At 37.2% G+C, this 27,474-nt stretch overlaps 1 protein-coding gene across 2 annotated transcripts in view; it reads left to right on the top strand.

Moving 5' to 3' along the window:
* Window positions 1-1,179: 1,179 nt before the first annotated feature.
* Window positions 1,180-27,474, top strand: part of USP47 (ubiquitin specific peptidase 47) — a 120,837-nt gene continuing 94,542 nt past the window's right edge. The window contains exon 1 of one of the 2 annotated variants that reach the window (XM_060159654.1): window positions 1,180-1,431. In XM_060159654.1, the coding sequence (XP_060015637.1) occupies window positions 1,393-1,431 (39 nt within the window). In that variant the 5' untranslated portion in view covers window positions 1,180-1,392. The remainder of the gene's footprint in view (window positions 1,432-27,474) is intronic. The other variant, XM_060159655.1, reaches the window with a different exon arrangement.

The following is a 27,474-nucleotide window of genomic DNA, read 5'->3' as shown; positions in this document are numbered from 1 at the left end:
CTTCCATTAAATATTTTTAGCAAGAATAACAAGGATTTTAAAAAAGACAATTAATATAGAAAATAACTCTTACAGTTACTTTAAATGTTTATTTCATCTTCATCCTTTTTACGCTTTAAAAATGCTTTATGTCATACACAACAGGAACACAACAGGACGTGTATATAACTTACATCAGTATACAGACTTTTTTTTTGGTAATAGGGAAGTGCAATCAAAAAAAGTTTGGAGAGCACAGGTACAGGTAGTTAATGCCGTGGGTGTTAGGAAAGTGGCAGGATTATATTATCTCAGCGTGCTGTAGAATCGCTGTACCACGGAAGTCTTCGTGAAGGACACCGCACCAGGTTTTCATAAACGGAGGTTTGAGGAATGAGCAGGATTTAGAAAAATAACTATTGCAAAATTTGTTGCCTATAAAACAGAGCACAGTGCTTACTGCCAGAGGAGATTAAAGTACTCTAAAAACACTTTTAAAAGGAGATCCTAGGTCCAAACTGCAGCCCTGCTCTCTGAAGCTATCTCAGCCCCAGGCTTGAACCTGTCGGAGAAGGAAGTTCCCCGAAATGGCCCAGGAGAGTGCAGCTCTGAAGGAGGGGGACTGGAGGGAGAGTGATACCACTTTTCCGAGCCATGGGCTGTCCCCTCCCCTAGCAGGAGGCCAGCCGTGAGGTCCCTTGAGCTGTGCCCTCGGGAGGGTGGGGAGAGGGAAAAAGAAAACGCAGTCCTTTCTGGCTGGGACCGTGTCTGAGCGCAGAGGCCGGGGGGCGGGGGAGGGGGGTCTGTGAAGAGGGGATGAGTTCAGGTGCTTTTCTAACGGGGAGGGAGAGCAGTGTTGGTAGTAGGGCCAGAGGAGCGGCTTTAGGCTCGAGTCTCTTCCTGGTGGGCAGGGAGTCCGAAGAACCCAGGAAGGCATGAAGGACCCTAAGGCCTGGTCCTTTCCTTGACGGCAGAGGGAATCCCGAGATGGACAGTCCAGAAACCCCCTCCGGAAAGCATTTTCTTGGCCGCTCAACTAACTTTATACATCCCGAGGCTAAGAGCTGAGGTAATTAGATGCGAGCGACAGCTGTCTCGGCACCTTGGGCGCCAGGCACCTGGCTTGGAGCCCGACGGCCCGAATTCTCGCGAGAACGGCAGCCGCCATTTTTCCATTGATTGCGGCGGGCTGGGGGAGGGGCCGACGACGAAGGCGGCTGCGGCGGCGACGACGGCGGAGCCTTGGGTCGGTGTCTGCGCGCTGGTGTCTGAGGCCCAGGCTGAGGCCTCCTCGGTAGCCCGAGCGCAGGCGGTGGTGAGGATGACGGCCGCTGCCGTTTTCTCCTGAGCTAGAGCCGCCGCTACCCTCCCCCTCCCCCGGCAGGGCGGAGAGGAGCGGCCGGAGTCTGAGCGATGGTGCCCGGCGAGGAGAACCAACTGGTCCCGAAGGAGGTGAGGGGCCAGCGGAGGAGGCTAGGCCCGAGGCCTGCGGCCGCTCTAGGCAGCGCAGGCCGAGGCGAGGGGCCGGCTGCGGGCCCAGCTCGTGGGCCGGCCCCCCTGTGGGGGAAGGAGTTGTTGGGGGTGCGTGGTGGGTGCGGCGAGCAATTGGGAGACCCGACTGGGTCTAGGGGGCCGGGGAGCGGAGACCTCTCCCCTTGGGTTTCTGGGGCTGGACAAATAAAGGAGCGCACTGGAAGGAATCGGGTCCTGCTTTGGGGGAGAAGGTGGCTTCTCAAGTAGTTATTTAACACGTTGAGCCAAGGTAGAGAGGTGATTTCAAAGAAAACATTCTGCAACACTGGCTGACGGGCACGACAGGGTGACGGTGCTGCTTCTGGTTTTGACAGTGGCAGTGTATAGCTTTCAGGGCTTGTGAAATCTACACCCAGCTTGAGCTTCGTGGGAGGGCAGTTAACTGCTACGACTTTTTTGAACAACTGTTTCTTACTTGGTAGTACTATGGGCCTGCCTAAATGGGGCCTCCCAATGATCGATGAAAAGTAGTAAATGCGACTTCCACGTAAAGGTAAGAGATATCGAAGCATTACCATATGGAGAGCTGAATTACTTTTTGTAGTTGGGCTGTGTACGCCAGTTTGGGTGACTTCTTAAATTCTTAAAAGCAAGTGATATGAGAAGGCTTGACTTCTTGGCTTCTCTTGAATAGTAGGAGAGGATTAATGGTAGAATCCAGCACTGGCCAGGGAATTTCAACATATTAATAGTATCTCTGTTGGCTTTATAAATATCTTCAGGGTATCCAAACGTGTATTTTTAACTGGTTGATCATCAGGCGAATGCTTTGGATTTTTAGTTCTTATATACCTTAAATAGAGGCAACTGTCCATTGAAATTAGCTATGTTGGATCTTGATATTTCTGAGTGATGTTCTTAAAAATTCTTCTTTTTTTTTTTTTGCCTTTTTTGGCTGCTTTATAGCAATTTGTTGCTACTTGACCAAGCTCCGACACTGCAAAAGTGTTATTGGAGTTGTGTACGTATGATATGAATATTTTCCCAACATTATCAGATGATTGTTTTGCAAGGACAGTTTTTTTTTAAACTAAGTTATCATGTGTCAGTATTTATTCATCAAGCACCACCAACTCTGCAAAGCAGGTAAACAGATGAGTTAATCAGAATTCTTGCCGTGGGAGCTTTTAAGGCTACTAAGGAAGGTAACACTAGTATTCATTGAACTCCAAGTAAGGACTAGGTACTTTTCTACAAAGGTAACTCTCATGCAGGGATGGAAGTGATAGGTGCTATAAGAGATATAAAAATGAATTTTCTTTTAGAGCTACATAGTGCTGGTTTTCATTTCTATGAAAAGCAAAGTTAGTCCTTTATTTTATTTTTTTAATTAATTAATTTATTTATGGCTGCATTGGGTCAGGCTTTCTCTAGTTGTGGTGAACGGGTTACTCTTCCTTGTGGTGTGCGAGCTTCTCATTGTGGTGGCTTCTCTTGTTGCCTAGGCGCGCATGGGCTCTAGGCGCATGGGCTCTAGGCGCGCATGGGCTCTAGGCGCGCGGGCTCAGTAGTTGTGGCTCGTGGGCTCTAGAGTGCAGGCTCAGTAGTGTGGCTCACGGGCTTAGTTGCTCTGCGATATGTGGGATCTTCCCGGACCAGGGCTCGAACCCATGTCCCCTGCATTGGCAGGCGGATTCTTAACCACTGCACCACTAGGGAAGTCCCCTTTCTTAATTTTTTGACCATTAGAAAATATAATATAGGTGGAACTTTGCTTTAAGAAAGCCCAATATTAGGTTTATTTCCTTAATAATTTGATTTATAGAAAACATGATATAAATAAACACTTTCACAGGAACATACCTGAAATGCTGCCTTTACCTTTTGGATTTTAAAGATTAAACGCCTCTCCTTTAAGACTAACTCCCTTATCTGAGGCTTCAAACTCATCCCCACTTACAACATTTTTTTTTTTTTTTCCCCTACTCTTTCTGGACCACATGCCTTTATTTTCTGTTCCCTAGACTCATCTTCAGTCTTTTCTTTTTCCCTGACTCCTTTTTTGATTCCTGGAAACTTGCACAGTACTCTCAAATCTCAAAAGTCTGTCACTTTTTTAGCTAGCTAAGTAATTCATTCTTTTTTGATGGCCATACTTCTCTTCTTGAATTCTTGCCTGCTTCTCTTCCTTGAATTTTCTTTTGCATTTGATACTTAAAAAAAATTCCTTGATTTTAGTAATACTGTACTTTGGGGCCTTTTGCCCCTGCCTGTTTGTACTATCTGACCACTCATTTAGTCAATGTCTTTCTCTTTTTTTCTGTGTCCTTAATTGTCACTTTCGTCTCATCTTTGTCATCCCTTGTCTGGTCTTTTTCAGTAGGAGTAGAATTATATAGTGCTAAAGCTGAGAGAACACATAGTGATCATTTAGTAACTTATACCCCTTCACTTCTATAGATGAGGAAATGAGGGCCAGAAGATTGAAAGTGAGTTGTTCAGGGTCACATAATGAGTAAATAAATGACAGAGCTAGGATTAGAACTCACATCCCCTTGATTATACTCTGTTTTACACATCCCTTCATGGAACCTAGAAGCTCCGTAAAAGTAGTATGTAACTCTCTAAGTCTATTTACTATGTGAAAATAAATTACAGAATTTTAAAATGTCTTACTTCTGTTCTACTGGCTTATTACCAACAATTTGGCGGGCTTTTCTTTTTTAGAGAACCTCTGACACTTACTAGATTTAGATATTGGTTAAATGTGTGCATCCATGTGTGTGCACATGTGTGTGTGTGTTGTTGAACGAATAATATGTTATTCTGGTCCCTGAAGCTCAAGGACAAGTGTACCTTAGAGGACTGCTGAAGAAGGCAGCTTAGTGTTATGCAGGGCTTGGCAAACTAGTCCCTGGGCCAAATTCAGCCCACAGCCTGTTTTGTTTGGCCCATGAGTTAAGAATGATTTTTACATTTTCAAATTGTTGGAAAAAAATCAAAATAATAAAAATAATCTGTGACACATGGAAGTATATGATATTTAGATTTCAGTATTCATAAATAAAGTTTTATTGAAACACATTGATGCCCATTTATTTACTATTATCTATGGCTGTAGCAGAATTGTGTAGTTGATACAGATGCTGTATGCAGGATAAGTTTGAAACTATTTAGCTTGGTGTTCAATGCCTAGTACACTTTGATTCTGGCCACAGTCTGCCCTTTCAGCTTATCTCTTCTTCCTCAAAACAAGTTTTTAATGCAGCCAAACAGGTTTTTCTCTGACTTGCTTTTCACTTCTATTTGTGCTAACTCTTCTTTCCTACTTCTGCCCACTGATACAGAACATTCATACACATCTTTCCCTCAGTACCTCATATCTCATTTATTCTAAAAAGCCTTTTCTGACCGTTTAACCTTAAGGATTTCTCCTTCTTAGAAGACTTTTATATATGAATAGAATTCATTTGGCAATTAATAAATAGTGCTTTGTGACATCTATTATGGTCTCAGACTGTATTTTATTATTATTCATTATGGATTTCTTGACAGCAGAGATCTTTGTGTGTGTCTGTCTCTCTCTCTCTCTCTCTCTTTTTTTTTTTGGTATGTATTATAGGTCTAAGACAGTGTCCTTTCTGAAGGACACTGATCTTCAGTAATATTCATTGATATGGTTACAGGGTTGCAAGGAAACTTAAGAGTTCTAACCAATTTCCCCTGCTTGGATATTTTCCACAACATCCTTGGCAAACTGTTTTCCAGCCTTTGCTTGAATACCTTCATGACATCTCTGATAACATCTTTGTCTTAGAAGAGATCTGTTTTAAGTTTTTGAGTTGAGAGAAGTCTAGATCTCTGTAGCTGCCATCTTTTGATAGTTGCCCCTGAACAACAGAGAAATCTTAAATCATTTTGCATAGGACAGCTTTTTCTCATTGTTGAAGAGGGGGGAGGGGAGGAGGACTGAGCATCCTCAGTACTTTGTTTCTCCGTTGCTTTCTTTTAGACATAATCCAGTGTTTTTAATATTTCTCCTAATTGTTGTACCCAGAGGAGAGCAAAGTGAGTGTGGTCTGTTCTTTGTGGTAAATAACAAAGCATTTCACCTCACTTTTTCACTCTACTATATGTCTTTGAATTGTTTTATATTGATGTTGACTTTGAGATCTCTTTTAATGTCATTCCACTTTCATTTATTGCATCATTGTTTTTATTATTCTGTTTCCTTATAAGGATTTGTGACATTAATATTTGTTGTGTACTCACTGTACGTTACTGTATGCTGCCATATAGGGAATATTTAGATAAAATTATTTTTTCCTCAAGTATTTTATAGTATAATTAAGGATAAAAGGTACATATTACTAATAGTTTTAAAATAATACTTTCACTGCAATACTTAAAGTGGCGTCCAAGGAGTATATAAATGTAGAAAGGATAGAAAAATGAAAGAAAAAGAATATGTAGTTCCATATCTCAGTAGATTTTTTTCTGCCTCTCTTTTCCATATAATAAACACTACTTCTATCTGGAACTAATGATGATAATAATAACCAAAATTTATTGAGCATTTATTATATGTCACATACTGTTGTATGTGCTTTGTGTGTATTAACTCATTTGAACTTCACAATGACCTCATAACTATATCAGGGCCGTTAATATTGAGAGCCCTCAAAACATTAAAACAACTTGTTTTTCATCTCTATTGTCTTTTTAAAAAAATAAATTCAATTAATAAATATTATGGAACATGTCAAATGAGTATTCTTTTAATTTGTATGGCTTCAAACTTTGATTGTAATTTACACATTTATATCTACAGCCCTGACCTCTCTTCTAGTTTCGGATTTCCACCTGCATACTGGATATCTCTACTTGGTTGTACTTGGACCTACAGATTAAATATGTGTAATATCAACCTCATTTCTCTTTCCTCTCTTCTCATGTCCTCCTCCCAGCATAGTTCTTTCTTTGTATTCTCTTGTTCAGTTAGTGTCATCATCATCTGTTTATTTGCTTAAGTTGGAACATTTTTTTGACTCCTCCTTTTTCCTTTTTTCCATATATAGTTAAATCGTCACTTGAAAAATATCTCTTGTATCCTTACCTTTCTCTTCGTGGCTCTGCCTCTATTTTCTCATTCAAATGTAGCCCTTTTAAATAGTCTGTGTTCTTCTAGGCTCTTTTCTTTCGTAACCGTCCTCACCACAACAGCCATTACTTTCTAAAACACATGACATTATGACTTACCTGTTTTGAAGTTTATAATTATTACCCTCTGATTGCAAATTGAATACTAGGTAATATTAATAAACACTATGCACCAGACACTGTGCTAAACAATTTACACACTTACTTAATATCTATAAAGCCCTTTAAGCATCTCTTATCTTTCATTATGTATTTTATAGATAGATAGAAAGAAAGTAAGGCTTAAAGAGTAAGTAACTTGGGCTTCCCTGGTGGTGCCGTGGTTAAGAATCCGCCTGCCAATGCAGGGGACACGGGTTCGAGCCCTGGTCCAGGAAGATTCCACATGCCGTGGAGCAACTAAGCCCATGTGCCACAACTACTGAGCCTGTGCTCTAGAGCCTGCATGCCACAACTACTGAGCCCACCCGCCTGGAGCCCGTGCTCCACAACAAGAGAAGGCACCGCAATGAGAAGCCTGTGCACCCCAACAAAGAGTAGCCCCTGCTCGCTGCAACTAGAGAAAGCCCACGCACAGCAATGAAGACCCAACGCAGCCCAAAAAAAAAGAGTAAGTAACTTATTCAAAGTTGTATAGCTGTTTGTTTCTAAGTCATTGTGGCCTTAATCAGTAGGAAAGTCCTTCATAATGTAGCCTCAATTGATTTGTTTTTTAAAATTAATTTTTGTCAAAAGTTATACGTGCACATATTGAAAAGAGTTGAATAACTCTGCTCTGCAGATTCTCCCTCCCCTTCATTTTGGGCTCTCCGGAGGCAACCACTTGCTACTCATTCTTTTGATATTTATCTCCATATTTCAAAATAGTATGCCTGTAGTTTTCCCTCGTGATTTTTTCAGTTGAATGGATCGTCTACGGACTTCCTGCAATGGAAGATTCGGTTTACCACTATCCCCAAACACAGACACACTTCTCAATTCTGCCCAATCCTTCCAATATTGTCATATTGCAAGTTGTTTGGATACATCAAGTTTCAAAGTTTATATCAATGTCACTGTATTCATAGTTGAGCCTTGTAGTTTATTGTGATGATTTTTCCTTCCTGTACAGTATTTTGTTTTCCATGAGTTAATATTTTCTAAGAATTTGCTTTTGCTTTGTTTTCTATGTATTTATCATTAATTTAACCAAGTGGTTCTCAATTGGGGGCAACTGAGAGGATATTGGCTATGTTGGGTAGGTGAGGGAGGGCAGGAGTGTGCTACTGATATCTAGCGAGCAGAAGCCAGCTATGCTGCCAAGCATCATCCTGCACTGCACTGGACCGCCTCCCACGACAAAGAATTATGTGGTCCAAAATGTCAATAAAAACTCTGATTTAGTCCAAACTCTCAAGTGTATGAGTCTTCTCCTTACGTTTACAACTACCAATTTTTTGATGAATTTTCTTGAATTGCAGCTGCTGTCTTAGATTTGCCTTTACAATCATTTTAGAAGTTTCCGTCAGGTCTCTCTTGTATTAGAGCTCCTGGTTCTGTATCTGATGTCTTCATCTTTCTTTGTGTTCTCATTTTGGAGGACCACTTTCAATAGCTTTCTGGATGGGCTATAATTTTTTCAAGACTTCACATGTCTGAAAATGTTTCTACCCTCTTGCTTTATAGATAGTTTGGCTGGGCAGAGAATTCTCAGTCAGAAATAATTTTCTCTCAGAACTTTGAATACATTGCTCCATGGCCATATTGTTTTCAGTATTGCTGTTGAGACATCAGATGCCTAGAAGATTTTTTTTTTAATTAATTAATTAATTTTTGGCTGCGCTGGGTCTTCGTTGCTGTGTGCGGGCTTTCTCTGGTTGCCGCGAGCAGGGCCTGCTCTTCGTTTCGGTGTGCAGGCTTCTCATTGCCATGGCTTCTCTCTGCCACGGCTTCTCTCGTTGCAGAACACGGGCTCTGGGTGCGCGGGCTTCAGTAGTTGCAGCACGCGGGCTCAGTAGTTGTGACGCACAGGCTTAGTTGCTCCGCGGCATGTGGGATCTTCCCGGACCAGGGATTCAACCTGTGTCCCCTGCATTGGCAGGCAGATTCTTAACCACTGCACTACCAGGGAAGTCCCTGCCTAGATGATTTTGAATCTTACTTTTCCTCTCTGGAAGCCTGGAGAAGCTTTTCCCCTAGAGTTCTGAAATTCCTGTATTATGTGTACAGGTCTGTTTTTCTCCACTTCTCCTGGGTTCAGGGTAGTCTTATTCAATCTGATATTTGTCTCATCAGTTTTGGGAAATTTTCTTAAGTCATTTCTTTTGTTTCTTCCCCTTTGTTTTCTCTGTTCTCTCTCTTGAATTCCTATTATTTAGGTAATGGGTCTACTGTCTTGGTTTCTCTAATTTTCTTCTGTTTACCTCTATTTTCCATTTCTTTTCCTTTTTCCTCTGTTTTCTGGGAGATTTTTCTCAATTTTATCTTCTGATTCTTCTACTAAGGTTTTATTTCTGCTATCATGTTTATAATTTCCAAGTACTCTTTTTTTTCGGAAAAAGTTTTAATATATCCTGATATATCCTGTTTTTGATATCCTATTTGTTTTATGGATGCAGTGTCTTATCTCTCTTAGGAAATTATTGATACTTCTCTGCATATTCTCTCTTTTCTCCAAATTTCCTTTTTCTGTTTGTTTGCTTTGGGCTTTGTCGTTCATATTAGATGCTTTTTTTAGATGTCTGGTATTCCTTGGAACTCAATGCTTATTTAGAAGAGGGGCCTTAAAAAGCTGAATGGAAGCTCTACCAGTGGGTAATTATGGTTTTCCCTGTACTTTAGATATGTGTGGTTAATTTCCTTGTAGACTCCCAGTGACACGTTTTTCCCTTGTGCTGAATTGATTTCCCAGAAAAGATCTCTGATCTTTTGCTTGGAGAGAACAAGCTTGGGAGCTGAGTAGGAAACGGGGTTGTGGGTTTCATCATAAAGTACATGAATACCGTTTCATTTAATTCTCCAGTTTTCAATGTGGCAGCCCTCAAATTTGATTGCACCTGGCATCCTCTAGTCCAGAGATACCTTGTTTTATGCTCTTCTGAGATTGCTTAGTCTTTTGCCCGGAAGGGTCAAAGAGTAAAAGAGAGAGGATCTGGGAGTTCTGAGTGCTTCTTAAGCAGACTTTAATCTCTTATTCTAGCTTGGACTTCACTCTTGCTCCCAGAGTATCGGAAACTGCTAGTTCCTGAGCCTTTTCTGGTTTTTTTCCCCTTTTTCTTTTTAAATTTTTATAGAAAGCTTGAAAAAAGAATACACAGAGTTCCCATATACCTGTCACCAAGCTTCTCCTCATGGTAACATATTTTATAACCACAGAACACTTTTCAAAAGTAAGAAATTAACTTTAGTACAATACTATTAACTATACTACAGAATTTATTCAGATTTGACCAGTTTTCCACTAATGTTTCTTTTTATTCCAAGATCCAAATTCAGAGTCCCACATTGAATTTTGTTGTCATGTCTCCTTAGTTTCCTCTTATCTGTGACAATTTCTCAGACTTTCCTTCTCTTTCATGACCTTGACATTTTGAGCAGCACTAGTCATTTTTGCAGAATCGCCCTCAATTTGGGTTTGTCTGATATTTTCTCATGATTAGATTGAGGTTATTAAAGAGAAGGCTGTCACAGAAGTGATATGTCCTTCTCTGTGCATCATTTGGCGGGGGGCGGGGGGGGGACATGATGCTGATGTGTCCTACTGTGATGTTAACCTTTGATCACTTGGTTCAGGTGATTCTGCTAGGTTTCTCCACTGTAAAGTTACTATTTTCCTCTTTAATAATTACTAACTACTTTGAGACCATGCAGATATCCTGTTTCAGCTTAAACTTCTGCCCACTAGTTTTAGCATGCATTTATAGATCTTGTTACTGTTGCATTCTAATAGTGATTTTCTGTTTCCCTCATTATTTCTACATTTATTAATTGGAATTCTTTTGTGAGGAAGAGTTGTCCCTTCTCCCACATTTATTTACTTAATTATTTATTTATGTCAGTATAGACTTAAGATATTTATTTTATTCTTTCGATTATAACCCCAAACTATTGTTATTTATTTTGTTGCTCAAATTTTTCCAGTCTTGGCCAGGGGGAGCTCTTTCTGGTTGGCATCTGTGCTCATCCTTGCCTTTTGAGCACTTCTGTACTTTGTGGCACCACATAAAGCTTCAACCCATCTTATACTTGCCCTGCCCCAACCCTGCAATCAACCACTTCTCCAGAGAGTTTAGGGGTCTTTTGGTATAATTGTAACTGTGGTATGTCCTGTAAGCCAGGTGTCTTTGTTTTTCTAGGCTAATGTAGGTTTCAGTCTTCTCAGGTGTAATTGTCACTACCACTTGTTCTGCTTTCTAGCTTCTAAAATTGTGTTTCTGGTTTCCTATGGATTTATGCTCTTTAAAAAATTTCTTTATTCTTGTTTCAGAGAGGTTTTGGGAAGCTTTTGAGCTAAATGCTTGTATTCAGTTTGTCCTCTTTGACCAGAAATTCTTAATGTTTTTGTTATCTCCTGCCCCAAGCCAATTTTGTTTTAGCCACATTCAACCACATTAGTTGCTGTTCCCTGATGTGCTGTATGCTTTCGTGTGTCACTTGCCCTGAGTGAATAATATGAAATGTTTTTTAATACCTGCTTTTTAGGGAGTTTTAAATGGGTGAACTTTGATTTTACATGAAAACTATTTAAGTACTTTATTAAGTACATTTTTAGGATTCTTGCCTCTTATTTTCCATTTTTTGGATTAGTCACATAAATGTTTTGTGTCTTAGTACCAAATATTGTAAATTTTTTGCCAAAATGGAGGGGAGAGGCTTAGTGCATTTCTAGACTACTAACATACCATCACCATCATAGCCCAAGTTGAAAGAAAAGATTGTATTGAAAATAGGGGGTTGTGTAGCACAGGGAACTCTGCGCAATATCATGTAACAACCTAAATGGGAAAAGAATTTGAAAAAGAATAGATACATGTATATGTATAACTGAATCACTTTGCTGTACACCTGAAACTATCACAACATTGTTAATCAACTGTACTCCAATATAAAATAAAAAGTTAAAGAATAAAATAAAATAAAAAGTTATTGCCCAAAAAAAAGAAAAAGAAAGGGGGTTGTGAAAAACATAGTATTAAATATACATTAAAATACCTATTGTAAATTTAGGTTCCAGAAGACATCGACTTTAAAAACTTGATTCATTGGTATTAAGGACCTTATTCAGTTCAGGCAACATGATAAGTGTCATGATATTCAGAGGCATATTCTTTTATGAGGCTTATTACACGGAGTGTTCTGTCTAGGTATTGCTGCTTAGAATCTAATTTTGTACAAACATTCTCCACTGTAAATGATGTGCTTTTTCACATCAAGATTCTTAAAGAATGTATTTTTCCTGAGCCTGCTTTTCTGTCAGTATAATGGAAGAAGGGGTGGATATAGGTGTAGTGTAAGTGAACAGATGTCTCCTCTCTGCTCTACTGAATACTTCTGTTTACTTTGTCTCAGGGTGTGGGAGCAACAGTAATTGCCCTGTTCTTTTGTTTAATGGAACTAAACTGAAACAAGCATACCTAAAGTAGCCATGGACAGGAACATTTTCATTGACATAAAACTGTTGCTGCAATCCACTGTCCAGAGTGTTGAGAGATTACTGTTTCTATGAAACTTACTGAGATATATGTCTTGAATTTGTTTTTTGTTGTTGTTTGTTTGTTTTTGGCCATGCTGCACCGATTGCAGGATCTTAGTTCCCCCACCAGGGATAGAAGGCAGGCCCTGGCAGTGGGAACACTAAGTCCTAACCACTGGACTGCCACGGAATTCCCAATATGTTTATTTATTTATTTGTTTGTTTTGGCCATGCCATGCAGCTGTATTGAATTTTTTATGTTTTTAAAAAGCAAGCTTTTAAAATCCTACCCAACCAGCAAAACCTAGCCCTTCTTACTACTATAAGAAACTTTTCCTGATTCTCCTCTTTCAACCTGATAGCATTTTTCTAACCCTGAAATCCCATAACACTGTAACTTTTGACATTTGAAAAATTATAAGTTAATACCTTTATTATTTGTCTTAATACCTTTATTAGAAGCTCTTCAAAGTCAGGACACAACAGTCAGAGTGCCTGGGTTCAACTTCCAGTTTTGTGACCTTGGGCAAGTTATTTAACCTACCATTACCTAAGTTAAATGAGGATACTAGTAACTACCTCCTAGGGTTGTTGGGAACGGTTAATGAGTTAATACATACAAAGTGTCTTCCACTTAGTAAGCACTCTTATAAATGTTATCTGTCATAATAAGTGTTACTACCTTCATTACTGTTATTACCTTCATCCTGTATTCTCCCTAGGGGCCAGCATAATGTACTGTACATTGTTGTTGTCCAATATGTATTGATTAAATAAAAATGAAGTCATATTTTAGTTATTAAATATGCTTAGTTGTTTGAAGTCGGGGATCTGATATGACCTGTCAGCATAAATCCTAAATGATTGTTAGATTTGACAGGTTCTTTTATATTATCAAGTAAGACCTGTTTTTACTACTTTTTGATAGTTGAAACATGTGACAAAGTACAAATGAAACTTTTTAGTCTAATGAGATCCTAAGAAAAATTGGTTTAGTATATATAGATATTTGTTGAAATAACTTACTAGATTAACAAGTTATTTGTGTATAAGTTTCAGTATGAAATGTTATTTTAAAGCAGGATTCATGTTAAGAATAGTTTGTTTCTGGGAGAACTTTATGTGTTTGATAATTCTGATTTTCAAAAACTCTAGAGTATAACCAGTTGACATGGATAGAAGAACCAATTAACCTGTCTATTTTTGTCAGTTGTATTACTGATTGTGCTTTAGATTTGGTGCTGTGTAATTGACTGCTATAAGACTTGCAGAGTCATTCAAATATTAGCAGAAATATAGTGGCTTTCCAGTAGAGAAAAACTTAGGGCTAAGTGACATAATTAAGAAAAAAGATCTGGAATTTAAATCTTTCTGTATACAGTGAGTCCAGTACTTTTGGTTTAGCTTTAAGGAAAACCATGAACCTCATTTATCACCTAAGTGAAATTTTCTAGTATAAGCAAAGCATTGTAATTTGACTATAAATACCTTTCTTGTTTCAAATGATATTACCTATTTTTATTTCATCATAAATACGCTTTAATTATTCTTAATGTAGATTTCCATAGTTCTGGATGCTGTCGAATTCATTCAGTTAAGCATTGAGTTAGTAGCTGCCAAGAACCAGAGAATCAAAGATGAATAAGGAATGTGACCTAGTTCTAGTTGCTAGTCTAGTCTGGGAGACAAAAATTTGTAATGAGGCAAATGCATAATTTGGAAATAAAGTGGGCCCATAGAGGAGGGAGCTACCAGCTTTATCTAGGGGATCCTGTGAGAATGTAACACTTAAATTAGGTCACAAAGGATGACTTGACTGCCAAGTAAAGAAGGAAGTAAGAGCTTTTAGTTAGGAGAAATGGCATTTAAAACACACAAGTCTGTAATGCATTTTAAAAGTGGCAGAAAGTTTGGGGTAAATGCATGGGGTGCCTGGGGTTGAGTGAGAGAAGATAGTTCTGACAGATCGTGTTTTAAAATTCTGAAGGCTTTGTATGCCTAAAAGGAATTTAGGTTTTTATTGTGCAGAAATTAGTGGGCAGGAAATGTTTTTTTGGCAGAAAAAGTTAACAAATTTGTTTGTAATTGTTACAAACAAATTCAGTGAAACTTGTTTGCTGAAACATTGTTTACTTGCATGAATGTTTTATATCGCTGCATTAATATTAAACATTTACACACAAACGAAAATGGGGCAAGGCAGAATTTGCTATAATACTGATTCTCTCACCTGTTTTTTTTTTTTTGCATTTGCAGTCATATAATTAGGTACTTTTTTTTGTTCTTTTAAGAATAAAATGTTTCCCTTTCATAATGCATCTTAAGTGCATTCTCCACATTTGAGTCATCCTGGCAGGATATCCTTTGGCATAATTGTTACATATTTGATATGGATAACACACAGGTAGGTATCTTCAAATAGGCTAACTAGATAGGCCTCATTTGCCTCCAGAAATGTGCCAGTAGCTGCACTTTGGTAGTGTAGATCTGGTTTGAAGTCCTGAACACTTGCAAGTGAGAAGTTCAGTGTACTTCAGGGACAGCTGCAGTATGAGGCTTGTAAAAATGTGGTTTCTTCACCTTTTCAGTATAAGACATATTCTTGTGAGTGACTTTAGTAGCTGGTTGCTTTCTTGAGTGCTTTACCACTGGCTTTTTACAGGCATTTGTCTTGATAGGAGCCATAGTATAGAGAACTCCCTGTTTATACCCCCCTTCTTTTCGGCAGCTCAACAGGCTAAAGTGGCACTGGTGCTAGAGTGATGACTGGTGGCGGCTGCAGCAGCAGCAGCAGCAACTGAGAACACCACAAGGAGTGTTAATAGGGGATTAATGAAATCTTCCCAAGGATTTCCCCAGTGCTCCAAATTCAGTTGACTTTAATATTTTACTGAGAGGAGCTCTTGATTACAACCCCAGTTCCGGGTTGCATTAGAAAGTAGAATTTTTGTATGACTTACCTGGTAAAAGATACGTATTGCTTTAGTAAATATATCAATACATAAACTATCTATGAATTCATATACATTTCTTCCATTTTATGGATATAAAATGTCTACCGTTTTATGTGTTTAGGTATTTTAATTTTGTTGCCTTTAATTTTACGTACACCAAGTTGTATAATTTATTACTTTATTTATAGCACTTTGTGGTAATGAAAGGGAATTGGTGAAAAATTAGATACCTAACAATGAAGTCTCTTACTAAAAGACATCTAAGGGATTTCCCTGGCAGCCCAGAGGTTAAGACTTTGCCTTCCAGTGCAGGGGTTGCTGGTTCGATCCTTGGTCGGGGAGCTAAGATCACACGTGCCTCGTGGCCAAAAAACCAAAGCATAAAAACAGAAGCAATATGGCAACAAATTCAGTAAAGACTTTAAAAATGATCCATATCAAAAAAAAAAGACATCTAAGAAATATTACTGCTTTAATTTTGACATCTTAAATTCATGTCTTGAAATATTTATTTACTATTACATTATTTACCATTAACATAACACAAGTATGATTTTTAAAATTCTAAGAAAAATAGACAGTGATGCAGAAAATATTTCTACAATTCAGTAATATGATTTAACAGTGGAAGGGAAGTAGTAGTTAGGTATTACAGCTCCTTCATTTATAGGGGAGGAAAACATGAAGGCTGTAAAAACCCCATAACTTACTTAATGTCTCACGTAGTGGAAGAGCTAGAATGAGACTTTTTTGAAAAAGTCAAGTTTACTGAGGTATAATTTATATACAGTAAAATTTGTTCCTTTAAGGCATACAGTTTTATGAATTTTGACAAACTTATACAGTTGTATAACCACCACCACAGTCAAGATATAGAACATCTCCATCACCTTAAAAAAGTTTTCTCATGCCTCTTATAATCAACCCCACCTCCCACCTCTAGGCTCTGCAACCACTGATCTGTTTTCTGCCCTCATGTTTTGCCTTTTCCTCATATAACTGGAATTCAAATAGTATGTAGCATTTTGAGTCTGACTTTCATCCAGCATAAAACTACGATGTTTATCTATGTTATCTGTTGTATCACTAGGCTTCCTTTTTATTGTCCAGTGTCACAATTTGTTTATCCATTTATTAACTGGTGGACATTTGGGTTATTTCCAGGTTTTGGTGATTCTGAATAAGCTGCTACAAATATCTGTGTACAGCTTTTTCTTTTGGTAGACATATGTCTTCATATGGTAAGTGCGTGTTTAACTTCGTAAGAAACTGCCAAACTCTTTTCTGAAATGGCTGTACCATTTTGCATTCCATTGAGCAGTGTATGCACATTCCAATTGCTCTGCCTCCGTGTTGGTACTTGGCAATGTCAATGTTTTTGTTTAGTTTTTTAATCATTCTAGTTAGTGTGTAGGGATATCTCTGTGGTTTGAATTTGCATTTCTTATTGACTAGTGATGTAGTGTATCTTTTCATTTACTTGAAGTTTTTTATTAAGCCTGCTTTTAAAAAATCATTTTATTTGAATATTACATATTTAAAGTTTTGCTAGTACTGATAGGAGAGAGAAGTAAAAAGAGTACCTATTCTCAAGGAGTTGATGATTTACATAGAGAAAACTGGTAATTGTGTTAAAGAGTATGGCTGTAATTTTGACAGGCTTCTTGAGAAAGGGGGTCATACATTAGCTTTCTGGTGGAGAGGATAATGGTTTGGGAATCAGAAAGTGCATTGGTTTGGCTTTGCGTTGCTTATCCTTTCTGGGCCTTTCTTTTTTTTCTTCTTTCTTCATCTCTGAAATGAGGGAGTTGGACTAGATAAGGTATAAGATTTGTCTCTAAATTATAAATCTACATAAACTGTTTGGTAGTAGTTTTTTGCTTTTTTTTCAGTAGTAGGTTTTGTGGGTTTTTTTTTTTTTTGCGGTACGCGGGCCTCTCACTGTTGTGGCCTCTCCTGTTGCGGAGCACAGGCTCCGGACACGCAGGCTCAGCGGCCATGGCTCACGGGCCCAGCCGCTCCGTGGCATGTGGGATCTTCCCGGACTGGGGCACAAACCTGTGTCCCCTGCATCGGCAGGCGGACTGCCAACCACTGCGCCACCAGGGAAACCCTGTTTTTTTTTTAAAAAATAATAAATTTATTTATTTTTGGCTGCACTGCGTCTTTGTCGCTGCGTGTAGGCTTTCTCTAGTTGTGGCGAGCGGGGGCTGCTCTTCATTGCAGTGCACGGGCTTCTCATTGCAGTGGCTTCTCTTGTTGAAGAGCACGGGCTCTAGGTGCACGGGCTTCAGTAGTTGTGGCACTTAGGCTCAGTAGTTGTGGCTCGCGGGCTCTAGAGCGCAGGCTCAGTAGTTGTGGCACACAGGCTTAGTTGCTCCATGGTACGTGGGATCTTCCTGGAACAGGGCTCGAACCTGTGTCCCTTGCATTGGCAGGAGGATTCCTAACCACTGTGCAAACCAGGGAAGTCCCTCAGTAGTAGGTTTTTAAATTATGTAAGAAGGCTGTGCAATCAGAAAACAAAGATCTTTGCAGATCTTTCCTGTCTGATGAAATTTCTGTTACCCAAAAAAGATCATCTTCTGAAATTTTAAATAATATAAATTATAATATAAATATTATAGTTGAGAATTATATATTTCTTTTTTTTTAACACTTAAAAAAATTATTTATTTTTGGCTGCATTGGGTATTCGTTGCTGCACACAGGCTTTCTCTAGTTGTGGTGAGCGGGGGCTACTCTTCGTTGAGGCGTGCAGGCTTCAGTAGCTGTGTCTCTTGGGCTCTAGAGCACAGGCTCAGTAGTTGTGGCTCACGGGCTTAGCTGCTCTGCAGCATGTGGGATCTTTCTGGACCAGGTCTCAAACCCATGTCCCCTGCATTGGCAGGCGGGTTCTTAACCACTGCGCCACCAGGGAAGTCTGAGAATTATATATTTCTAAAGTCTATTATAGGGATGGTAGCTGACAGTTCTATGATAATACATTTTGTATGATACTATATTATTATTATTATCATTTATGGAGCATTTTTAAGATGTTCTCTTTTGATCTTCAGAAAAACTCTTTGTGAACCATGAGAGTCAGAGATAAGTGACTTGCATAGGATTACACGGCTAAAAGAAAAGTAGCCACCTTGACCTAAGGGTTCTAGCCTAGATCCTTTGCCTCTGCACTACATTGCTCTTTGCACTGTAGACCATTCCAGTAGGAAATAAAATATTTAAATTGTTTTAAATAACCTTAACATTTTTTTCAGTTGTATAGTTTCATGTTCAGGGTATTATAAAATTTATTATCCATGCTTCTAAATAAAAAGCATGGTAACACATAATATAAAAATCTACTTTGATTTAGTAGTAATGCAGTAGAACATTCAAGACTTGTAAACAAGTCAGTTGTATCACAAGCTGAGTCACTGCTTGTCAAGAACAGCCTACTCACAGAAGAAAACTTAGCTGTAATCAAAAATAAAGATAACAGGAATAGTAAAGGATATATTATATACCCTCCTGAGAGTAGTTTAGTTTCTAAGTATAGATGCCTTAACAGTGGGTTACCCATTAACAGTAGTAGAACGACTGTTAAAAGGAGTATGGCAAAAGTGGGAATGGTGTTAGGATAGAAGTGAGAGGAAAAATACTATTATCATAATTTTAATGACACAAATATATTCAACATTATGAAGTCATCAGAAAGCTTGTATTTCTTAGGAGATCTGTGTTCATATGTGACCTTAGGTTTCTTAATTTGTTGTTCATCTGTAAAATAAGGACCTTGATCTGATGTCCAAAGGTTCATCCATGTTTAAATATATGTATTATAGTTCTGTGTGTGTGTGATGAGTCATCTGATTGATTGCTTCTTAACTATCAAATGAAATATGTTGATCGTAGTTAAATAGATTGTAAACTACTCTTTTAAAGTGCTGAAACTTTACACTGTTACTTTTCTACTAATCAATCGAATGAGTACTTGATGTAATCTGTTACAAGAAAAAATGTTACAGAGTTTTCAGAGTTTTATATATTTAGTTTTCTAATTATATTATGGGGGTTCTGGGAGCTTGATTTATGGGTATTTTAGAAGGAAGTAGAATGCAGGATTCTGAGGGACACCTAATACTAGAGCACAAAGGCAGGTATGAAACTGTATTTTTACAGAATTTTAAAAACAAATGTTATATGTTGACAGGCAGTTGATGTTATCATGTTCTATATTAGTTTAAGTTCAGAAAATCCATTCCATGATATATTAAATAAGTACCTGTTAATATTGCAAGTTAGTTTATCACAGAATCTGTATTTAAGTAAAATAGTAAAGTAGAATGTACTTACAATTTTTTTATGCCTTGAACTAAGCTTTTAGAATAGGTACAAAGTCATCTTTTAGAAAATTCCTATATGAAGATTTGAATTTGAAGAAACTCAATATATATGAAGAAAGCAGGTTAAAGCAGGGAGTGATTATTATCAAACTTCCTTTAAATAGTAAAAGCCCTTGCAGTAAAAAAAATTTCAAAATTTAAAATCATTTTGGAAACTTTTCAGGGTTTCCAAAATCAATTCAATTTTTAAAAATTTACTTAGAAGTTTTAAGAGCACACTATGCTTCCAAAAGCATCAGCTATAACATATTATGAATTATTTTCCTGAATGAATATATTTTGTTTAGAGAATTACCTAAAGGACCTTAGACTTTCTGCTTCTGTGGTTTTTGGTAGTTAAGATTTTAAAGTACCCGTTTTTATTTCTAAGCTAAGTAGAATCACACTTAATCTGCTTATGTTTCTTCCTACACAGTTGTTGTGGTCTTTATTCATGTTCATATTGTATCTTTATGATTTTCTGAAGTATTTACGTATTCCTGACTAATCTCCTCAATTCCTTGGACATATTTGTTTGTTTGTTTTGAGTATATTAAGAAGAAGAGCTAAATTCTGTTTTTTAAAAAACTGATACAAACCTTAGATATGTGAAAGAATTTTTTTTATTAGAGATTTGAGCTTAAAATGAAATATTATGAAAAGCTATGGTTAAGAAGACTGAGCCATTTGGGGGAAGTTATAGAGGATGCTAGTGAAAATGGACTTAACGTGGATACTAAGAAAGTTTTGAATTTTTGTTAGTAAAATGTCATTTGTATCACTTTCTGATTGTAATGATTAATAGAGATGTTTTATTATAAAGGCTTGACTGTTTAGGAATGCTAAACAGAAATGGGAAATGTGACATATTTAAATGATATACTATTAAAAGTTTCAGAATACCTACATATACATTCTTAGTCATTTGATTACTTTCCATTCTATACAGTAATGTCTTTAATGTTAACTTTTGAATGGAACAAATCATCTGTTTATTTTGATGATTAAATTATTCTATATTTGGCCAGTGAGAGCCTTTTCAACTGGTTCCTGTGTCCTTTTGACATACCCCATCAATGTTGGAGGATGTCCTTACTTTCTGGCAGTGCAGGGCATTCCAAACTCTTTGTGTATTTTCCCAGCCCTAACACTAACATCAGCCATTTCTACAAAGACCTATGGACCCTTTTTGTGGAGAATCGTATTGAGAAACCAAGATCTGGGCATTAGATGTGTTTATTGCTACAGGGATGTCATTGCTTCTAGATACTCTCAGTAGAAGGAGGTAGAAAATATGCACAGACATGTATATAAACGTGAAATCTGTTTTTATTTCTATATCTGTTTCTCTGTAAATGTATGTATATATACAATCAAATCATCTGTAAGTCCTTAATCCATAGGCAAAAAAATTTTTTTGGTTTACAAGAAAAAAGGGAAATTTATTTCATGCTTATACATATATTTATATATATCCATAATATATTTTATGCATATTATGTGTCTGTAATACAGAACCATTGGAAACCCAATTTGCAGACAGTTTTGCTGCTTCCACAAATTTTGGTCATAAGTTCTCTATTTAATTTTTTTTTAAAAATATATTTATTTATTTTTGGCTGCGTTGGGTCTTTGTTGCTGCACGCGGGCTGCGCCGGGCTTTCTCTGGTTGCCGTGCGTGGGCTTCTCATTGCAGTGACTTCTCTTGTTGTGGAGCACAGGCTCTAGGCGCGTGGGCTTCAGTAGTTGTGGCTCGTGGGCTCTAGAGCACAGGCTCAGTAGTTGTGGCGCACGGGCTTAGTACCTCTGCAGCATGTGGGATCTTCCCGGACCAGGGCTCAAACCCATGTCCCCTGAATTGGCAGGCGGGTCCTTAAGCACTGCGCCACCAGGGAAGCCCTACTGTGCTAGTTTTGTCATTTGTTTTCTGTAGACTCAACATTCTGTTTGCTGTACACACTAGGAGTATAGTCCTTGGAATCTCCCCAGATCTTTTTCATGTACTGTTGTTCAGGAGTGTCTTGGTTATTCTTGTAGTTTTACAGATTTGTACAGGTTTAAGAATCAGCCTGTTAGTCCTCCCTCCACCCCCAACACACACACACACACACACGCACGCACGCACGCACTCTTGGAATTTTGATTGGCATTACATTGGACCTATAGATTAATTTGGGAAAGTTAACTTTTTTACAGTATTGAATCTTCCAATTTATGAACATGACACATCTTTCATTACCTTATCATTTATTCAGATCTTTGTTAATTTCTTACAAAGCGATGTTATAGTTTTTTTCATAAAAGGCTTGCAGATTTTTGGTTAGATCTATTCCTAAGTATTCTATAAGATGCTATTGTAAATAGTTTTTTTACTGCATTTTAAATCTGTTGTTGGTTTATTGGTTTTTTAATGCATAGAAACTTTGATAAGCTATTATTAATGGTAATAATTTATATGAAAAGTATTTTGGGTTTTCTAGGTAGACAGTCATGACATCTGTATAATGACTGTACTTCCTAATCCATTTAGGTTGTTTTTCTTTTTCTTCCTTGTCGAACTGTCCCTTTGGTACAGTGTTGACCGGAAATAGTGACTAGTGTGCAACCTTGTTTTGTTCTTAAAGTGAGAGCTTTCATCATTTTGTCATTAAGTATGTTTGCTGTAAATTTTTGTAGATGTACTTTATCAAGTTAAGGAAATACTCTTCCTATTTTCTTATGCATTATCATGAAAAGATGTTTATTTTCAGATGAATTTTCTGTATTGTATCTGTTGTCATGATTTTCTCTCTTAACCTGTTAATGTGTGGCATTATGTAAATTGATATTTCCAATGTTAAATGAACCTGGTTGTGATGTATTATGCTTTAATACATTGCTAGATTCAGTTTCCTAATACTTGGTTTCACATATTTTGCACTTTTCATGAGTGGTATTGTTTTATAATTTTCCTTTCTTAATATTAGTCTTTTTAGAGTTTAATATCACATGTTAGCCTCATAGTATGATTTAGAGTGTTCTTCATTTTCTATAGCTGTGAAGAAGTTCTGTAAAAATCAAATTACCTTTAGAGTATTTGGAAAATCTTAGTAAAATCATCCAGGCATGGAAGTTTTTCTTGTTCTTATTGGAAGATTTTTAACTACTGACTCAATCTGTTTAATGACTTGAGCACTATTGTGGTTTTCATTTGTTTTCCTTTGAGTTTGTTTGATGACTATTATTTTTCTGGGAGTTTATCCATTCCATTATGTTTTCAGATAAGTTGGCATAAATTTGCTTGTGGCATTCTTTTATCTTTTGTTCTTGTTGTTGTTGTATCTAATAGTTACATCCCCTTATTATAATATTTTTGTGCCTTCTCGTTTTGGGGGATTGATCTTACCAGTGGTTTGTCATTAATTAGGTTTTGTTGTTGTTCAATAAAATCAGCTTTTGGCTTTGATAGTTTTCGTTATAGTATTTTTATTTTCTATCTCATTAATTTCTGCTTTTATCTTTTTATTTCTCCTGTTCTGGTGCTTTAGTTACATGACATAGATTTTGTTGTTGTTTTTGTTTTCTGCTTCCTGGAGACCAGCCACAGCCCCAAATGCCAGATAGTAGCAGAGAACTGACTATTTTTTCAGCTCTAGATTTTTGTAGTTCTTCCTGGCTTTTCACTCTATCTTACCTCTGCCTAGTACCACAAAGGCTCACCTATTTTGCCAGGAAAGCTCCCTGCTTCTCCCCTGCCCCCCTTATTCTGTACAAGTTTGATATGTTTCCATTATCATTTGGTTCTAAATATTTTCTATTTTCCATTATTCTTCTTTGACCCATCAACTAGTATATGTTAATTTTGTAATTATGTGATTTTCCTAGTTGCCTTTTTGTTACTGATATTTAATTCAGTTGCATTATAGTGAAAGAAAGTGTTCTATATGATACCAGTCTTTTGAAGTTTATTGAGACTTGCTTTATAAAAAAGCCGAGTATCAGGTCAGTTTTTATAAATATTCTGTGTGTGCTTTGAAAATATATATATTTGCAGCTGTTAAGTATAGTCTTTGCATGTATCTGTTATATGAGCCTTGTTAATTTTGGTGTATGTTTTTCTGTAATGTTGTTAATTTTTTGTTTTTGGTTTTTTTGGTCTATTAAACCTATCAAAAACGTGTATTAAAATCTCACACTAATATGTTGGATTGATTTATTTTTCATTATACTATCAGTTTTTGCATTGTATATCTCAAAGCTGTTTTATTTAATATATTCAGGCATTTAGAACTGTTACATCCAGGATAATCCCCCATCTCCAGATCCTTAACTTGATCATATCTGCAGTCTTTGCCATAGAAGGTAAAATCTATAAGCTCTTGGGATTAGGACATATTATCTTTAGGGACATGATTTAACCTATTCCATTATTGTTGTTTCTTTTTCTTTTCTTTCTTGGCTTCTTTAGGTTCAAATGATTTCTTTCATTCCACTTTTTTTCTGTTGGTTTGGACATTATATACCGCTTATATTCTTTTAGTGTAAGTGTTTTTAAAATTAACTAATTTATTATGCACAGTTACCAAAGTCTAAAATTAATCATCTTTAATTTCCTCTTGAATAGTGTAAGGATGTTAGAATGCTTTAATTCCAGTAACACCCTCACTTGTATGGTATAATTGTTATATACTTTAATTCTCTCTTTTTTTTTTAAACATAGAAGACATTGTTTAGTTTACCCACCTATTTGTCACTTCTTTTGCTCCTCACTTTTTAAAATTGTGATAGTATACACATAACATAAAATTTACCATTTTAACCATTTTTATGTGTGCAGTTCACTGGCTTTAAGTGCATTCACATTGTTGTGCAAACATCACTACCAGCCATCTGCAGAACTTTTTTTTTTTTTTTTTTTTGCCGTACGCGGGCCTCTCCCTGCTGTGGCCTCTCCCATTGCGGAGCACAGGCTCCGGACACGCAGGCCCAGCGGCCATGGCCCACGGGCCCAGCCGCTCCGCGGCATGTGGGACCCTCCCGGACCGGGTCACAAACCCGTGTCCCCTGCATCGGCAGGCGGACTCTCAACCACTGCGCCACCAGGGAAGCCCTGCAGAACTTTTTGTATCTTCCCAAATTGAATCTTTGTATCCATTAAGCAGTATCTTTCCCTATCCTTCCTCTTCCTCGTCCCTGGCAACCACAATGCTACTTTCTGTCTATGAACTTGACTTCTCTCCTTCTTATATAAGTAGAATCATACAATATTTGTCCTTTGTGTCTGGTTTCTTTCTCTTACCATAGTGTCTTCAAGTAGCATATACCAGAATTTCATTCCTTTTTAAGGCTGAATGATACTCCATTGTATGTTTATGCCCACATTTTGTTTATAATGTCATTCGTCAATAGACATTTGGGTTGTTTCTATTTTTTGGCTATTGTGAATAGTGTTGCTATCCTGCTAAAACGTATACTGTTTTCCAGTGGAAGCACCATTTCACATTCCCATCAGCAGTGCACAAGGGCTTCAGTTTCTCCACACCCTCCAACGCATTAGTGGGAGTTTTGTTTGCTTGTTACCGGTTTTTGGTTTTGTTTGGTAATAGCCATTCTAATGGGTGTGAAGTGGTTATCTTGTATTTTTTATTTGTATTTTCCTAATGATTGGTGATATGCTTGTTGGCTCTTTGTATATCTTCTTTGGAGAAATGTCTATTCAAGTTCTTTGCCTATTTTTTAACCAGGGTGTTGGGGTATTTGTTGTTGTTTTGGGGTTGTTAGAATTCTTTATATATTCTGGATATTAATACCTTAACAGATACATGATTTGCAGGTATTACCTCCCATTCCAAGGGTTGCCTTTCTGCTCTCTTGTCCTTTGGTGCACAAGCATTTGAATTTTAATGAAATCCAATTTATGTATTCTGTTGTTATTGTCTCTGCTTTTGGTATCATATCTAAGAACCATTGTGAAATCCAATGTCATGAAGCTTTTCTCCTATGTTTTCTTCTAATAGTTTATAATTTTAGCTTTTGCTTTTAGATCTTTGATCCATTTAGAGTTAATTTTTGCAGCTATTTATTTATTCTTGTATCCCACTCCTTTGTCAAAGACAAAATAACTACTTTGGGACCAGAATTTAAACACTGAGTAAAAATGTTACTACCAAAGAGGGAACTAGATCTAGTACAGAGACATGGGAGTGAGGAAGTGACACAAGACTCAAGAGAGGGAATATGGTTTTTCAAAGCTGAAATCCATGAACAGTCTTTTTCTCCATGCCTATGATTAGCTGACAATATATTGGATTGGCCAGAAAAGTTCATTTGGGAAACACCCGAACAAACTTTTTGGCCAATCCCATATAAGCACTTTGTTTAGACATTGCATGTGCATTGAGCTTGGTGGTGGTTTTTCTAGAAAGTTGTCCTCCTGGTGACATGATTATGGCACCATAATAGTTGTTTAGTAGAAATCAGGTATGTCTCACTGTTGTCAGGCTAGATCAGAATTCATCTCTTACTCTCTAGGATTACTTTTCCTTCTGCCCATGATACATTTTTTTGAAAGGTTACTGTGAAATATAATTTTCCGTAATATAAACAGGAAGACAGAAGAGGAAACATCCTCTCATCCTCTCTTTCATCATGAACTTTCAATGAAGTTCTAAGAGCATATGATGCCTCAAGCTTTTGTAGTCTTTTGTGATGATGAGGATACAAGTCTCTCATAGGTCTAAGAATTGACCTGCCTCAAACGAGTGGTTCTCACTTGGAGTCTCTTATGTGGTTATAGACAGATGTTGACTGGGATTTTAGACCTTAGAAAAGATTCTTAGACAAAAAAACACTGAGTGCCGAAGCATAAAAACTGGTAAAGAAGAAAAATACCTTTTTAAGGGTTTCTTTAATGAGGATCTACTGGTCATAAAAATCTTTGGTTTTGTATTCCTAAAAGACATTTTTGCTGTATATAGCATTCTGGGCTACCAGTTACTATTATTTAGAAGATTAAGGGTATGCTTCAGTCTTCTGGCTTCCATTTTTGCTGTTGAGAAATCAACTGAAAATCTAATTGTTTTAGTTTATTTAAAGGTAATCTCTCATTTCTCCCTGCCTGCATGTAAACTCTGTATTTACTTTGCTTGAAATTTGTTGGGTTTCTTGAATCTGATTTGGTATCCTCCATTGGTTGTTGAAGTTCATCATGTATTTAAATTTTCTCAACTTCCATTCTCTCTCCCTTCACCTGGATGTATCCTTTTTACTGTATCCTTCATGCCTCTTTTACTCTAATGTTTTACGTTGTTCTGTCACTAAAAGTTTAGAAAATTTTAGTTCTATCATATGAGATTCATTAATTCTTCAATATTTTAAATACATTTAAACTTTGTGATTTTTACTTTTATTATTATATCCTTTTCTAGGAATTCTGTTTGTTACTTTTAAAAGCCTGCTGATTGCCAACGTCTACTCATGAATTCAAAGTTCTTTTTTATTTCTTGAAGCATATTGTACATTTTTCTTTTATAATGTTGCCAATAGTTTCAATGTTGAAACTTTTATTGTATGTCATCTGCTATGTTTTATTCTTTGCTGACTCTCACTCATGGTGCCTTTTTTCTTATGTATTTAGTGATTAAAAAAACAATTTTGAGCTGTTCATATGTCTTGTAATTGTGAAAATAATTTTTATGGAAATTATATGAGCTTTGGAATACAGATGGCTTCTTTCAGAAGAAAATTGTGATTGTTTCTGCCATGTATCTGGGAGTACTACTGTTGTGGAACCATTTTCAAAGTAATTCTTAACTTGTGGGTTTTTTTAAATACCACACAGATAGTGTGAATTGGGGCTGCAAATGAACATGAGGGCCAGTCTGTGACTACA

Source organism: Lagenorhynchus albirostris, chromosome 9, assembly GCF_949774975.1.
Source record: "Lagenorhynchus albirostris chromosome 9, mLagAlb1.1, whole genome shotgun sequence".
Classification (NCBI taxonomy): domain Eukaryota; kingdom Metazoa; phylum Chordata; class Mammalia; order Artiodactyla; family Delphinidae; genus Lagenorhynchus; species Lagenorhynchus albirostris.
Note: the sequence above shows the minus strand (reverse complement) of the source record. Positions and strands in the feature narration are given on the sequence as shown.